General features: G+C 45.8%; 1 protein-coding gene across 5 annotated transcripts in view; it reads right to left on the reverse strand.

Annotated features, from left to right (window-relative positions):
• Positions 1 to 3,597: 3,597 nt before the first annotated feature.
• LOC117766165 (serine/threonine-protein kinase BRSK2-like) overlaps positions 3,598 to 15,595 on the reverse strand; it is a 12,919-nt gene continuing 921 nt past the window's right edge. Inside the window, exons 3-20 of one of the 5 annotated variants that reach the window (XM_034592928.1) lie at positions 13,995 to 14,080; positions 13,581 to 13,721; positions 13,008 to 13,124; positions 12,825 to 12,858; positions 12,650 to 12,718; positions 12,368 to 12,514; positions 10,334 to 10,365; positions 9,956 to 10,120; positions 9,571 to 9,668; positions 9,182 to 9,332; positions 8,988 to 9,048; positions 7,525 to 7,801; positions 7,203 to 7,251; positions 6,426 to 6,549; positions 6,208 to 6,309; positions 6,003 to 6,111; positions 5,558 to 5,647; positions 3,598 to 4,919 (exon numbers count right to left, since the gene is read on the reverse strand). In XM_034592928.1, coding sequence (XP_034448819.1) covers positions 4,696 to 4,919; positions 5,558 to 5,647; positions 6,003 to 6,111; positions 6,208 to 6,309; positions 6,426 to 6,549; positions 7,203 to 7,251; positions 7,525 to 7,801; positions 8,988 to 9,048; positions 9,182 to 9,332; positions 9,571 to 9,668; positions 9,956 to 10,120; positions 10,334 to 10,365; positions 12,368 to 12,514; positions 12,650 to 12,718; positions 12,825 to 12,858; positions 13,008 to 13,124; positions 13,581 to 13,721; positions 13,995 to 14,080 — 2,076 coding nt within the window. In that variant the 3' untranslated portion in view covers positions 3,598 to 4,695. Of the gene's footprint in view, positions 4,920 to 5,557; positions 5,648 to 6,002; positions 6,112 to 6,207; positions 6,310 to 6,425; positions 6,550 to 7,202; positions 7,252 to 7,524; positions 8,141 to 8,987; positions 9,049 to 9,181; positions 9,333 to 9,570; positions 9,669 to 9,955; positions 10,157 to 10,333; positions 10,366 to 12,367; positions 12,515 to 12,649; positions 12,719 to 12,824; positions 12,859 to 13,007; positions 13,125 to 13,580; positions 13,722 to 13,994; positions 14,081 to 15,595 lie in introns of all 5 variants that reach the window. The other 4 variants (XM_034592926.1, XM_034592927.1, XM_034592925.1 and 1 more) reach the window with 4 other exon arrangements.

Below are 15,595 nucleotides of genomic sequence, written 5' to 3' on the forward strand. Positions count from 1 at the left end.
TTTCATCCCAAACTACAAATGACACAAACACTTCAATATATTTCCATTGTTGTTTATTGGTCAGTATTTCTCACAGGCAATAATAATCGTTGTCATAATAGTGCACTTTTCCTTTTTTGTAATTATACTACAGACATTTCTCTTTGTCGTCGTTGTCGTCATTAGCTGTGTTTGCTGTTTTCTCGACCCGCCGCCCCCCCACACACACACACACACACACACAGCTCCCCCTCCTCCGTCGAGTTGTTCGTTTTTTTTTTTCTTTCTGACATCATGAATTTCTCCCGAGTGGAAACAAAAAATAAAAATAAAATAAAACTTTCTCTATTGTGTGGAGGGGAGGCTCACGAGGTGAAGCGGTGGTCATGGGGGGTGAATACGGGCAGGAGACAAGAGATTATAGTCGTACAAGAAGAATGATAATGCTGAGGAGTAGAGGTGGTGCGGTGGCTACGATGTGGATAAAAGATAGTGAAGGCTACATAGATATGAATGGCATACAATGGAGACAGGCATACAGTGTATACAAATGTATACAGCTTCTGCGTCGAAGTATACGGTGTATAAAATGTATACAAGGGGAGGGGGGGGTGTCGATTATATACGTGGGTGAGATATGTGCAGTGGGGACAGGGATGGTTACAAAGAGGACAAATGAGGGAGTAGCAAATGTAAAGTGAAGGGGGGGGGGGGAGTAGGGGAGGAATGAGGGAGGGAGGGGTGAGATTCTCTTCAGTGGCGCCGGAGCAGCCACGAATGTGCCGTCGTTTCTTTGAGTTTCCTCCGAGGAGAACGAGCCCCGGAGCAGCCTCCTCTTCCTCCTCCTCCTCCTCCTCTTCCTCTGTCCGTTCCCCAGACTCTCTCTGAAGCCGGTCGTGACTCGGACCTCGTGTTACAAAAAGGATGGTGACATAACTCTCTCTTCTTCACGTGCTTGAGTAACGCTGGAGCCCCCCCCGACCTCTGGCCTTTCTGAAGTGAGAGCATGTCACTGCCGGAGGGGCCTGAGGGGCCTCCTCTGAGCGGGGGGGCTGAACACAAAGCCTCCGATTACATGAGAGGGGGGGGGGGGGGGGGGAGAAACACATTTACATTTAATGTGAAAACCCAGAACAGACATTCTCCAACGGTTCTGTGCAAAGAAAAAGCAAAAACTGTCGACGGGTTCAGGCAAATCAGGATATTGTGAATATTTAAACGTTGTGTAAACTCAGCAGGTTTCTACAGATGAAACTACAAGTTTCTTTCCGTCCTTGTTAATTCGCTTTGGTCAAACATGTCAATCAGGAACGTATCTGTGTCGGCGGGTCGTTTGAATAAGAACAGAACATTTCACTGGGAATGAAAATGACAAGAAAGTACGTTAATTATTTAACGTTCTGAACGAGAGGCCTTCAGTCGCGCTAACACCTCTGTGGAGTTCCACCGACTGTGAGCGCGTTAGCACGTTGAAATGTGCTGGCTAGCTGAGACGAAAGTGCTAATGGGGCTGATGGGACGTGTAGTTTTATCCTAATTTGCTCATAAACCGACGGTGTATCAGGGAGATTTCAAGAATTAAGTGGGAAATTTCAGGGGGAAATTTGTACTTTTACGAGAATGAAATCGTGATATCAGGCTACGCATTAAGTTAGAGGGGGAATATCATCGGATCAGTTGGTCACCTGTGTTAAAATGAGGAAAGTGAAGCATCTCTACGTAGCATTATTACTTTTTTCTCGTTACATTACGACGTTTTTTCCTGAAGATGTTTTATTCTTCACTATGGCCCCGATACTGACCTGATGACGGCTCAAATTGCAAAAATCAGGGATCAGAGACGTGGATGTTAAATTTGTTGAGTAGATGTTGTGATATTTCACTGGATGAGTGAAAACGTTGGCCTGTCGGTGGCTGCACTTTTTGAAGCATTCATTATTTTCCAGTTTTCTTCAGGGGAAAAAAAAGTGATATTTACCTGTGTTCACCCCGTCGTCTCTAAGAAATCACACTTTCAACAAACACTTTGAAAATAAATAAATAAATAAATACATTTTCAATAAATATATGGAACAGAAATATGTTCAGACTCATTTCAAAAAAGTTTGTGACATTCACGTTGTTACCGCTGCGCCTCCTTCTTTTTTTTTTTTTTTGCTGGTGGCAAACACACAAAAACATGATAAAAAAAAAAAAGCTACAACACAGAAAGACCAGAGCGGGGGTGAGAGGAAGAGAAAGAAACGGAAAGTAAACAATGCAAAACGAGCCCAAAACGTTCTTCACGTGTTTTCTGTTTCCCTTCCAGGCATGTGTGCAGGATTCTTATGACAGACGACAAACCAAAGTCTTTTTCCTTTTCTGTCTTCTCCTCCCTCTTGAGGAAAGTTCATGTGTTCATCTCCCCCTGCCTCCCTCAGTCCTCCCTCTCTCCCTCCCTCCCTCCCTCCCTCCCTCTCTCTCTCTCTCTCTCGCTCTCAGGCAGGAGGGGCAGCAGGTTTCGGTCGGGGGGGCTTGTCTGAGCCGGCGTCGTTCTGCATCCATTGTTAAACTCAAAGGAACGCTGAAAGAGTTTCGGTTGCCTAATAACTGGTCGTCCTGTTTCACCAGCCTCTTTGTTTCAGTCTCCATCACTTCGGCTGCTGTGATGGATTTTCATTTTGCTCTGGTGTGTTAACTGAGACGATATGAACAGTGAAAGAGCTTCGTTCTCTCCGAGCTGCTTGTGAAGCGAAACCTTCCTGAAGTCGCCACCTTGTGAGGGCGGGAGTTCCTACGTGTTTCAGAATGTAATTACATTCAACGAAGTCGGAAAAAAAACATTCATGTCCTCCTCGTAACACGAGCCGGGAATCACGTTAACTATTGTGTTGATTGTGATGTTCATGTCCTCACGAAGGAAACAAGCATCCGGGTAAATAAAACGTAGAGAAAATACAATAGATTTCCTGTAAAACAATGATTTGATTTCAGAAACGGAAACAAAACAAGGATTCAACTTGTTTCTCGACAGCAGCCGTCACGTTTTTCCGTCACTAGCTAGTTTAATAACTGACTATGCACCTCGCTGCGCTATGATTGGACAGCTGCTGTACAGGGGAGGGGTTTAGAGAAGGTTAGTCTCGTATTAGGCTACATCCGTACTCTGGCATTTTCAAACTAAAGTGATCTCCATCCAGACTAAGGGCGCGGTCACACATGCGTAGCTGTGATGAACCTTTGCCTCGCGATATTTTCCAATTTGTGCGAAGGAAGCGAATTAGACATCTGCTTCCTGTGACCAGTCGAATCGCATTGGAGGTAAACTCTGGTGAACTCTGTCCCCCGATGTTTCAAAACCTGAACTAAAAGAGACTCACGTGTATAAATAACTAGGAAAACATGAGCTAACAAGATCAAGTTAAAGGTGAATGAAACGCAGATGTGTCGAGTTTCCTCTGCCTCCCGGTGGCCAACAATCATATTGCAGGTTTAATCATTTTGTGTAAATTTGCGTAGATTGATCACTTTTTTTTAGTTTTTACGCTTTTTGTAAATCCAAGAGTTTAAAAACTAAAATGGAACCGGCAGCGTTTCCGAACTTCTCAGTTTTAACGGCTCTAAGATGATGAGGATGGACGAGTCGTGTGTCTTTCAGTGGATTTGCGTTTGGAAGGTTTTTCTTCACAGCAGGAAAAGAGAACAAAAACTCTTTCAGCGTACGTATGACGCATCAATTAAGACGGAATAGCTCCTGGCCTCTTCCTTCACACCGTCATCATCGCTGCGTTCGCTCAAGAGGCTTTTGGTCACTTGTTTCTCTAACTAGTCTCAGTTTTGTGTGGGAGTTTTTACTTGTGAGAGATTCTACCTGTGGTGTGACTACAGTGTCCTGAAAATGGGACTAAATCTAACTACCTATCCACTTTTTCTCCTCCGTTAAAGGCAACACGGTATCATAGCTTTATCAGTGTAATTCAGAAATAATTGTGGGATTTAATGTTTCTCATACACTCAAAGGAAAAGTTGTGAATTTCACCTTTAGGGCTACGTTACACAGACCAGTACATTTTCTGTCATTTCTTTGATTTGCTCTGCTCTCAGACTAACAGCTCGGTTAGGTCGCTAATTATTCGTATTTTGACTCGTTCTGTAATTCTAGCTCCTTCCTCAGGGGGGCGTCCTCGTGTCGTTGCCTTGCTTGAGAAAACATTTGTCTTGAGGAGGAGAGAGGAGCAGGTTTGTTGTCATGTGACGCGTCATGTTTGGTCAGGTGGTGTCGAGGAGACGTGAGGATCCAGGTGATGATCCGGCAGCACTTTGACTGACAGATGGGAGGTTTCCTGTTCGATCTGAACCACGTGCTGCGTGTGATTGGTCGGCGGGAAGGCAATGTGCTTTCTTGATTGGCTGGAGTGGGTGAACTACGCGTTTCTCTGGCTGTGAGCGTTTCCTGTATTTCTCTGGTGAGGTGGGACTTAACCGAGGTCCTGAAGGCCGACGAGGGATCCACCCGTCTCCCCCACAAATATACATTTCTGCTAAAACCAGCCACTTGTGGGGAATTCTCCGTCACATCCTTCCATCGGCTCCGAGGAAAAACTTCCCCTCCTCCATCCCTTTGCTCGAGGGTAACGGCAGGAAGCAAAGGCAGAAAGTAAGGAAACAGGAAAGGAAACAATGTGGGAAGGACAGAGGGAAGGAAGAGAGGAAGGCCTCTCTTCCACAACATTCTTTTCAGGGATGAGACTGCGTCCCATTGGACGACGAGAGGAGTCTGGTCTTGTCTTTCCCTGACCCTCGCCTTTGTAAGACGGTGCTACTGTTGCTCCCACTTCCGCTTCCTCCGTCCGCCGCGCGCTCCCTCTCCCCCCGCTCCCGATCGGATCCACTTTCGGAACGCCGGGAGTTCTGACGCGAGGGGGTGCTGGGCTGGCGAGTCAGCTGACCGTTCTTCTCATCTGAGGTCAAAGCAGACGGACACAAACCAATCACTGGTGCATATCGTGCACGTGTGTCTTAGTGTGTGTGTGTGTGTGTATATGTGTGTGTGTGTGTGTGTGTGTAGACATTTTAAGACATGAACTCTGGAGACGCATCTGTGTCTGGACTTTCTCCGGAGTTTGTCTTTCACACTTGAACAACACAGCAGGAGACGATCCTCTTATTCCTCCTCAGATATCCGTATTCTTTCTGTTCTTTTGCTTTTTGAATCCGTCGTTTGTTTGAAACGTCTTCAACACACGCGATGAATCTTTGAGAGAATCTCCTGCCGTTTTCTGACATGTGCTCGTTCGGACATTATCCCGAGGTTTAAGACGGTGTCGGGTGATGTAAACATGATCACGTGATTTACTCAGCAGAGTTAATACGTCACTTCCTGTCTCTGTCTGCTGCTCCCGGCTGCTCCACCTCTCACCTGAATAATGCAGAGGATGTGTTGCTGTTGTGAACACGAGTGCAGAAAACCTCCTGCTGTGTTGTGCATGTGTGAAAGACAAACTCCGGGTAAAGTCCGGACCCGATTCTCTGAAAACAGCTTCACAGTCCGTCCAGAGAGCATCAGGAGAGGACGAGGGTCTGACAGTGTGCTACTCACCAGCCAGTGCCTGCACAGAAGGCTGATCGTGAGTACTCAGCAGCTGAGCCTGAATGGTTTCCACAACTCTTTTGAATCTGCGACTGGGACCTGGAAAAAAAGGAAATTAAAATCCAGAAACACTGAAACCGGAAACCAGTTTGAATTTGCCTCATATTCAAAAATATTCCAGAATCACAGTAAACATGCAACAACTTCTGTTTGACACCTGGGGGCAGCGGAAACAAGCTGCATTTCTGGAATGTAAATCTTCATCGTTTGTCCAGTCCAGGTTTGCAAGAATAAATAATGAGTGACCTCTCTCAAATATATGATTTTTTAAGTAAAATCTTATTATAATAAAACCTTGAGAATTAATAACATATATACAATTATTTAGAATGAATTACGTCTTACACCTCCAGCTGTGTGTCTCCATTTCCTACTTGAATACATGTTCTTCTACCTGTTATTAGCGTGAAGGTGACGCTGTAGATTCCCATCTGTCTTCTTCCTTCCCTCTCTGCTCGTTCCCTCTCTCGCTCCCTCTCTCCTTCTGAGAAAGCGATGTCCACCTACAGAAGAGTCACAACCAACGAAAAGCATTTTCACTTCAAATTTCTGATTACTTGACCTAAATGTCGAGGCTGAGAAGAAAAATGAAGCAATACTTGGAACTTGACAGGCTTCTGGAAGACAGAGGGGCCGCCGGACGACTTGTACTCTGCCCGGAAACTGTTCTGAGACACCACGCTGTGGCTGAGGGACGGGATCTGGAGCGGAGAGGAAGAGGGTGACGTTCACGTAAAAAGATAAACGCTCAAGCCGTTAATGTCATAAATGGAAAATGAAGTCACGGCGGTCGTGGCCGAGGCTCGGCGGCACTCACAGAGAGGAAGGCGTGGACGATGTCCGCCTTGATGGAGCTGAGCGGCTTGTCTCTGATCATCACAAAGATCTGCTCCTCCTTCTCCAGGCTGATGAAGTTACCAAACCACGACCTCTTGGCCAGTCTGCAGATAAACCAGAGTGTCACATGTGATTCTGCTGAAGTGAACTAACGCTCCATTCATCTGAAACATTACAAGATAAAGTAAATCCCCACTTGGTATGATTTGATTTCACACAGATATGAGGGAAATCACTGAAGCCCACGGCTCTGACAACACAACTCACTGAAATGACCCATCCACTAGCATGAGGCCGTGTGTATGACCTGTACTGCCGCCAGCCACCAGGGGGTAATATTTGGAACCATGTCCTCTATCTATATTTACAGTATTTGGTCCTGACTAACTCCTGGAAAAACATTGATAAATCGTTCCTATCTTTTGAAATAAAGCAGAAGAGGAAGTTTGTAGCTGCTCCAACTAAGATCCTGAAAATACAGTGTCACACAAGTGCATTAGCAGAAGACAAGAACGCAAACATGACAACACAAGTACAAAAGCCACACAACGGCAACACAACCACAATGAACGACAACGGATGTTGACAGTGAAACGAGCTTTGAGCACCTGCACCGTAACACCTCCAATATACAAGCATCACATTTCATCATCGTTTCACTGTCAACATCTGTTGTCGCTTCGCACACAACTGTTGTGTTGATGTTTTGCACTTGGACAGAAAACACGGAACTGTCAACAGAGACGTGTGAACTCACTCTGGACTGGACTCTGGAGTCAAACTGGACATGTCCTCGGATGTAGGGACTAAAGCAACAGAGAGGGAGAATAGAGGAAGTGAGTTTTAATGACAGGAACGTGTTCAATTGCCCTAATTGCAAATTATCACAGAATCCGAGCAGTCACAAATATGCAAATGCAGGTTCTTGTTATATCCTGGATTCAAATGCAGAGTAGCATAATAATAAGTAGAATAAATAGTAAAATAAATAAAAGAATCTGATTCTCTAAACCGTTTGTAGCTTCATTTAAAGGCGACTTCGCAGGAAGTGATGTCACTGGTTCGTGTCTCTGGTTCACCTTGCATTTTGCGCCGATGGAAGCGCGGTGAGCCCAGCAGGTTGTTTTTGAACGAGTTGAGCCTTGTTCTCCAGTGGGCGGAACTCGAGGCGGCCAGCCCGCCGCTGCCGCCCGGACTGGAGGGCGGGGTCAGCGACAGCGAGGCCCCGCCGCCTCCGTCGGCTCTGGAAGAAGAAGACGAGGAGGAGGAAGAGGGAGGGGTGGTGGAGGAAGGGTGTTGGATTTGGTGCACGGGCGTGCCCAGCGGAGTGGGCAGCGGCGAGCCCTGAGGCGTGACCTGTGAAACAGGGGGAGGGGTGGCAGAGGAGTTAGAGGGCGAGTGGGAGTTCTTGGACTTGAAGACAGATGGCGAGGGGAAGTTGAAGAAGCGTGGGGTGGGGGAGAGGAGCGGGGACGGAGACGGGGAGGGGGAGCGTGGAGTCTGAAGAGGGAGGGACTTCATGGAGTGAAGCTGGGGCCGTTCAGTGGGGCCCTTTGAGGGCAGGGTCTGGGTTTTTGGGTCAGGCGCCGGGCGGCTGGGCCGAGCGCTGGTGGCGGCACTTCCTGGTTTGGGGTCTTTGGAGGAGGGAGTGGAAGTGGAGGTGACTTCTGATTGGCTGAAAGTGAAGACCGGACTCTGATGGACAGACAGAGAGATATGGGGAGAAGGAGGGAAAGAGGGATGGACAGAAAGTAATGGTCATGAATTATGAGTCATGGACACAGTTGTTCAACAAGCCTCGAACACAAGATGAATTTAGTGATTTCTCCTCTCAGGTTCAGTTCGTGTGTCCAGGTCCGTGTCAGCACGTGAGACAGAGGCAGCGAGATGTGTCCATGAAGTGAGATGAACATGACGTGTGACAGAGAGATGGAGTTCAAAAAGATCAGTGGAAGCTTGTTTTTCTGGTTCCTCAGGAAACTGTGTATAATTTATCATCGCAGGGTGAAGGCCTCTGATCTAAACTAATCTCACGTGCAGATCTGTTGTTTACACAGGTTGTGTGTCTGCTGCTGATTCGACGACTGTATTTCCTCGAATAAAAGATAAGACAAGTAGATCTAGGTTCTCAATTAAATACCAGAAATCTACAGCATGGAGCCGTGGATCTTCCAGTCCTGCAAGTATTTCAGGATTCAGCTCGAGTGCTTTTACTTTGAAACAGGTACAGATACACGATATGAAAAACAAAACTCTCTGTGACGCACATGCACCACATCCAGTGTGGCCCGGGCCTTAGTTAAAGTTAGTTAAAGTTAGTTAAAGTTAGTTAAAGTTCATCAACTCCTGAAAACAACTGTTCTCTGTAGTTTTTAATCAAACTCGACTCAAGTAAGGAATCAATGCTTCCACTTACATGGGACTATTTTCAGCTGTGGATGACTACAAATGGGTAAACTGACTAGTGCATGTTGTGGATGGGACACATGGGACTGATGTTAAATAAAGCACAGTGCAGGTATCTGAGGAGAGACGTTCTTACCCTGGGGCTGCTGAGGGGACTGGAGGACAGACCAGTGGACGCTCCGCTGACCGAACGAGACCTTTCAAAGAGGCAACAACGAGCCAGACGTCAAAAGATTCTCCCGTACTTTACAATCTTAACGTTATTATTTCCATGTGTCACAGTTTCAATCAGCTAAACAAACATCATGGTACATCAGCGCTGGTTCGAACCTCTGGCTGTGTGCGCTCGTGTCCAGAGCCCTGCGAGGTGGGGTGGGAGACCCCTGTTCTGTGACACTGAGGACTTCCAGGCTCTTCCTCTCGGGACGATAGCGGCCGTGACGTGTCAACATGGGCGAGTCCACGCGCTTCCTGGGAGGGTCTGTGAGGAGAGAGACGTTATCTTTAACAAAATGCACAAAAATACATATTTCTGGTGAAAATGTCAACACGTCAAACATAAAACCTGATAAATCTTTTATTCATTTTGTATTTATTTGTTTATTTCCCGGGCACATTATTAGGATAAAAATCTGCTGGAGTTCGCAGGAATGCTAATTTACATCAATCTACACGTAAGCTGTTTTTGGTTCGACCATGAAAAGGACGACTCTCCTCACCGAGGTCATTTCTGGGCGGCAGGTCCTCGTCCTCACAGCTGGGGTATCGCTCCTTCCTGTCCAACAGGAGGTAGTAGATCATCTTCTCCTGGTTCTCCCTGAAGACAGAGACGCACAAATCAAAGGTTACAAGCAAAGACAGAAGAGACAGAGGAGACACAAGACTTTTCAGGATCGCCACAACATTCTGCAGCTCTGAGTGTAAATAATGAGAATAGAAAAGACAATCTCCAGAGTTCATGTCTGAAACGGCTTAAATTAGATAAAGGAGAGACTCTGAATTTTGCACTAACGACCAGAGGGAGCCGTGTGACCAGTGAACTTCCTGGCGTTGGATCAACAGAGTCTTGTCTTTGCAGCGTAAGTGTTGGATGGATTTACTCACTCCTCACTTGTAAGGTCCTGTGTGAGTTTGACCCGGTCTCTGAAGCAGCCTAACGAGTACATGCTCTCCAGCACGTCGGGGTCCAGGTCCGTTAACGACAGGATCCTCTTCACGCACACGCGTCGAGGCGGCGGCTGCTCCGGACACGGCTCGTTACGGCCGCTCCTGACAGGAAGACACCAGCGCATGGAGTCAGGGAGGCTGCAGGACAGATTCTACAGGTTTTCTATGAAGGTATTTAAAAAGGCTGCAACAGGAAACCATGCGTGATGAGATGAAAGCATGTGGAATAGTTTCTGTGTCTACAACGATAATTAAAATCAAGAGGAGACAGAGATTTCTACTCTTGCTTTAGAGAAAACTGAAAGTTGAACTTACTGGTACCAGGCGTGTTTCTGTATTGCTTCTAGCTGTAACCCACAGAAATAAAAGACAAGATTAAAGAACTGGTTGATATTAAAACACATTTTTAAAACCAATTCAATGACATTTGCTGGACAACTGTAAAATAAAACAGTCCTGACTCAAACCAGTATTTTTCTGTGTGGAAGACTGAAGCTGTGACTAAAGGTCAAAGGTCAAAGTTTGAATGTGACATGTGATGTGTCATCACCCTCATCCTGCTAATGAGCAGGTGTTAGCATGCTAACATTACGACTGCTTCACATCAGCATGTTACCAATGCTGCTGTAAGCATGGTGCTATGCTATGGGATCATATTAGCTTCACTAATATTTTGTGCTTGTGAAATAATGTTGTAGTCGTACATCATCTTTTGTGTGTGTGTGTGTGTGCGTGTGTGTGTGTGTGTGTGTGTGTGTGTGTGTGTAAAAAGGTTTTGAAGCTGTAGAAATATTTTGTGTATTTTGTGCAGGGATATTTTTATATTATTACATATAATAAATTGTAAAGCAAACATTTGCGATGGTTTATGGGATGTGTAGTCCCTCACTCTTAAAATAGTTATGTACACACTCTTGTACCTTTGCAGTTGAACGTTTTCCAATGTTTTTATTGCTCTGAACCTACTAATGTACTAATTACTAATTACTAATGTAATGATTCATCTCGAAGCTGCTCGGCCTGGTTCCACCATTAAAACTCTTTTTAACGTCAGAGGAGGAAATGAGGGAAAGATTTACCTCGGGAAGCAGAACGGTTTCTAAAAGCGGACGCTCGCCGTTGCAGCTCCTGTTTCTACCGTTAAGTACAAACACAGGTTTACAGTCTGTGGTTTGGTTTCCATGGAGCAGACGAGCAGAGACAGTCTGACCTGGTTTCAGGCTCCATTAATCAACAGCTCATCACACGAACCCACAGCTCTGATTAAATCTGCTGCGTTCCAGCTCCACGACTAAGTGACCGGAGGTTTCGCTCGTTCGTTATTTCACGGCTCCACATCATCACATCCGTCTCTCTGCCTCACGACCACCGAGCTCGTCTCTGCGCTGCACGCCTGCTTCAGCCCAGCTTCCCTTTATGAGCTGTGGAATTTCTTCCAGTCGTCCTTTGTCCTTTGTCCCCCCCCCCCCCACTGTCTCTCTATGAACTGCCGGTCTCTTTTCAGGCCTCGCTGTCACCATGGAAAGTTGGCATTTAGGTGAAAAGGAAGAGAGGTCCTCTCCTTCACCCTCAGCGCCTGCGTTCCTCCTTTCAGCTCCTGATGATGCTGCTTCATTCATCCGTTCACATTACACATACGTGCAGATACCTCTACCTCCGAGGACACAGATAAGACCTCAGGACTAATGGCCGAGTCCATTTCCCCTCCACAAACTCACCCGTGCACTCTGTTCTTTCTATCTTCCTCAGTTCTACTCCTCTGAAACAAACCCAGGGGCTGTGTCTTTTATTTTATTTTACTTCTTCCCCCTGAAATGAAGTGTTTTCACTGCAGACGAATCAAACCGTGGTTCAGCTCACATCTTTGGGTGCATCGGTCTGGATCGGGGTCCGAGGAACCTTTCACACCTGATATTTAGGCTCAGACTAAACTGAAAGGTCTGAAGGTCTGAACCAAACAAGGTGAGATGGATGTGTCGACTGCTCCTCTGGGGCCCTGCCTCCATCTTTAGGCTCCAGTTTCCTGTTTGACTTGCTGAGTCATGTTTAAAGCGTCACTCCTCCTTTCCTCTCCTCGCAGGGACAGACGGAACAATGTCCGCGACATAAACGATGTTTGGTAGACATTGATTCTGTTTATCCAAACATAATAACATATTGAACATAATTCATCTCCTCAGTCCACTGACGTGTATTTGTCCTTGTACAAATGTTTCATTTCATCTGCTTTGACAATTTCTCCTTGATTCTATTATTAAGCTTTGGCTTGATAATCATAACCTTTTGGAAATTAAATATATCACATATATAAATACACCATCATATCAAACTAACTGTTAACTATCTCACCGTGAGTCTCTTGTCCGGGTTGACTTCTATCATTCCCTTGAGCAAAGCTTGGCAGTCAGGAGGTATGAAATGAGGCATGTGGAACACGCCGCTCTTCACCTTCTCCAGAAGCTGCCGCAGGTTGTCGTGGTCGAAGGGCAAAGCACCCTGGGAAAGGACGGGAGGAGACGGACCATGTGTTCAGTGTCGTACATGGATGATGGGAAACAAGATGAAAAAAATCTGGAATACAGAATCAACAGAGGCTGGAAGATGAAGATGAAGATGATCTAAAGTTCTTACCACAAGAAGAGCAAAGAGGATGACTCCACAGCTCCAGACATCGGCCCTGCGACCGTCGTACTTCTCCCCCTGATACATGAACACAGGAGGGTAGCATTAGAAACACACACAGACACACACACACACACACACACACACACACACACACACACACACTGAGAGGGACGTAACTTACCCTTATGACCTCTGGACAGGCGTAATGTGGGGACCTTGACAGAGAGAAAGAAGGAAATGATTACACAACTTTCACACATTTTATCTGTTAAATCCTCGTTTCAAAAAGCTTCTGATAAACAAATCCATCGACTACGTGAAAAAGACGTGCGTCATGTTTCCACCCACTGGGCCTCGTACTGACCCGCAGCTGGTTTCCAGCAGACTGTCCCCGACTTGTAGCGACGCCATGCCGAAGTCTGCGATCCTGATGTTGTTCTTCTCATCCAGGAGAAGATTCTCTGGCTTCAGGTCTCTGTGGCTGCACACACACACACACACACACACACACACACACACACACACACACACACACACACACACACACACACACACACACAAAAAATCTTTAACATCTTTGTTTTTCTCTTCTTTCCAAACCAAACTCATCATCTGACATCCCTCACGTTTAGAAAGTTTAAAAACTGCCCTGTTGTTTTAATGTTGTGGTTTTAGTTTTATTTGATATTATCTGGCTTTTCTATCATTTGCAGACTTTGCACTTTATTTTGTGAAGAACCTTTAACTCTTGACTGATGATGTACAGGTACTTTGACTTAACTCTTTGCTCAACATGAACAAGCCCATCCATGTGATACATGGTACCAGAGAATATAAGAAATATGTCCTCGTGGCTGATTAAGAATATTCATTGATGATTAAAATACAGGTATTAAAGTACAGAATAAGACAGAAGGGGTAAAGCTCAGTTACGGACCATATGGAGTGGTTATGGCAGAAGTCGAGGGCGGAGATGATTTGTCTGAAGAACTTTCTGGCCTCCTTGGGCGTCAACCTGCCCTTTTTCACCAGGTAGTCGAATAACTCTCCTCCGGACACATGTTCCAGCACCAGGTACCTGGAGACCGAGGAGCAGAGGTCAGAGAGGTGAGGAAGAGGAGAAACCTTCTATGTTCATACTCATAAGTCACTGCTGTGCCTCCGCTGTACATACACACTCATACACACACTCATACACACTCCACAGCCTCGTATATCTCTGATGTCTTGTGTTTTTTTTTTATCTCACATTTGTCTTTAAGATTCAAGGTTGTTTCACTCTGGCAGAGATCCAGAGGCAGAAAGGGAACAAGTCAGCGGAGAGCAGAGCGAGAGATAAAGAGATACTCACAGGTATTTGTTATTCTCATAGACATCGTGCAGCTTCAGAACGTGAGGATGCTCTATTAGTTTAAGAATAGCTATTTCTCTCTCCACCTGGACAGACAGAGGAGGGAGGGAGAGGTAAAGAGACGGGAGGTTAGAGATGCTGGAAGAGGAAATGTAAGTCGCAGCAGGAAGTTAAATAAGATGAGTTAGCATCAAGAGAAATATGGAGCAGAAGGAAACTGGGAATTCTTTAAAGGTGTAAATCAGCCAGTGTTAGTGTCAGTGAGGTCAGAGTTGAACTTAAAGTTGAACTTTATATAAACAGTGAATGTTAATGTGACGCTGTTGTAGACGAACACACAGAAAGATCACTAACTCTGCAGTTCCCCTCGCAAAGTGTTTTACCTTCTTTTTAGTTTAACCTTGAATTTAAACCTGGTGATTTTTCACAGCATCTTAGAAAGAAATCCTGTTTGTTCTGTTGGAAACGTGACGCTAAACCATCTGATCGTCACAGCGAGCTCCACCAATCAGAGACGTCGCTGTTACACCTGAGGATTGTGGGAAGTGTAGTACTTCTCCTTGACATTGCGAATAAAACCCATTTTCTTTAAAATGCAGTTGACATCGTTCCGACTTGCGGCTTCAACAGGAGAAAGTAACATCGTTTCAGAATCTGATAGCTTGTGGTGAGTCTACCTCGGATGGTAAAAACATTACGGCTGATAATCAAAACCTCTGTTCAGAAAACGAATGGGATTTTCACTTCCGGAGCCAAACTGTTAAACTTTGTGATGCGTTTCCAGCTTCTTGTTCTGCCTTGAAGTGGCCAAAGCAATAAACTGACACTTGATTAAAGTTATGATATTATGTGTTTGAATTATTAAAGCTATGCTAACATATCTGTGGTGCGATGTTTCAGCACCAATAAGCAGCAGGAAGACAAAAACTCAAAGCCACATTTGGAATTATGACACTAAAAAGCAAATTAAGTTTCTTCCTTTAGATGTATCTCGCAGCTAACGCTAGTATACGGCAGTGCAGCTAGCGTATCCAGGTTGTAATGCATGTACCAGACACCTGATCTCTAAAGTTTCTACTTCTATATGTGCAGGTTTTGAAAGAACTCGTCAAAATCTGAGTGACGATACTGAGATATGGACCAAAACACACGCTGCCCTTCTTTTTGTCTCAAGTTGTACCTGCACAGCGCCTCAAGTGATCAGCGACGTTAGAAATACAAACAGTTTGCAGCATGTTTCAGCTGCAGTAGCTTTCATCACAGGACTCAATTAGCAGACTGAAATCATCTCTATTGTTCGCTGCACAGAGGCAGTGCCCACACACTCGGCAGCTCCGAGCTACAACACGCCGACACCGGGCTTCTGCCTGACTGAAATAAAAGCTCCCTTTCTGTAGGTTGGAGGCTGCGAGCGTAGTCGAGCTTTGCAGACAACATAATTACAGGCCCGGCAGCAGAGACGGCACACAGACTGGAGACAGACCCCACATGGCAAAATTGCTTTGGCCCAGATTTGACCCACATTGTCCCACTGGCATCTGGTCCGCCTACGTGGGATGACGCCACTTCGTTGGTCCGCCCCCGTTTGCCAGATCTGGGCC

Source organism: Hippoglossus hippoglossus, chromosome 8, assembly GCF_009819705.1.
Source record: "Hippoglossus hippoglossus isolate fHipHip1 chromosome 8, fHipHip1.pri, whole genome shotgun sequence".
Classification (NCBI taxonomy): Eukaryota; Metazoa; Chordata; class Actinopteri; order Pleuronectiformes; family Pleuronectidae; genus Hippoglossus; species Hippoglossus hippoglossus.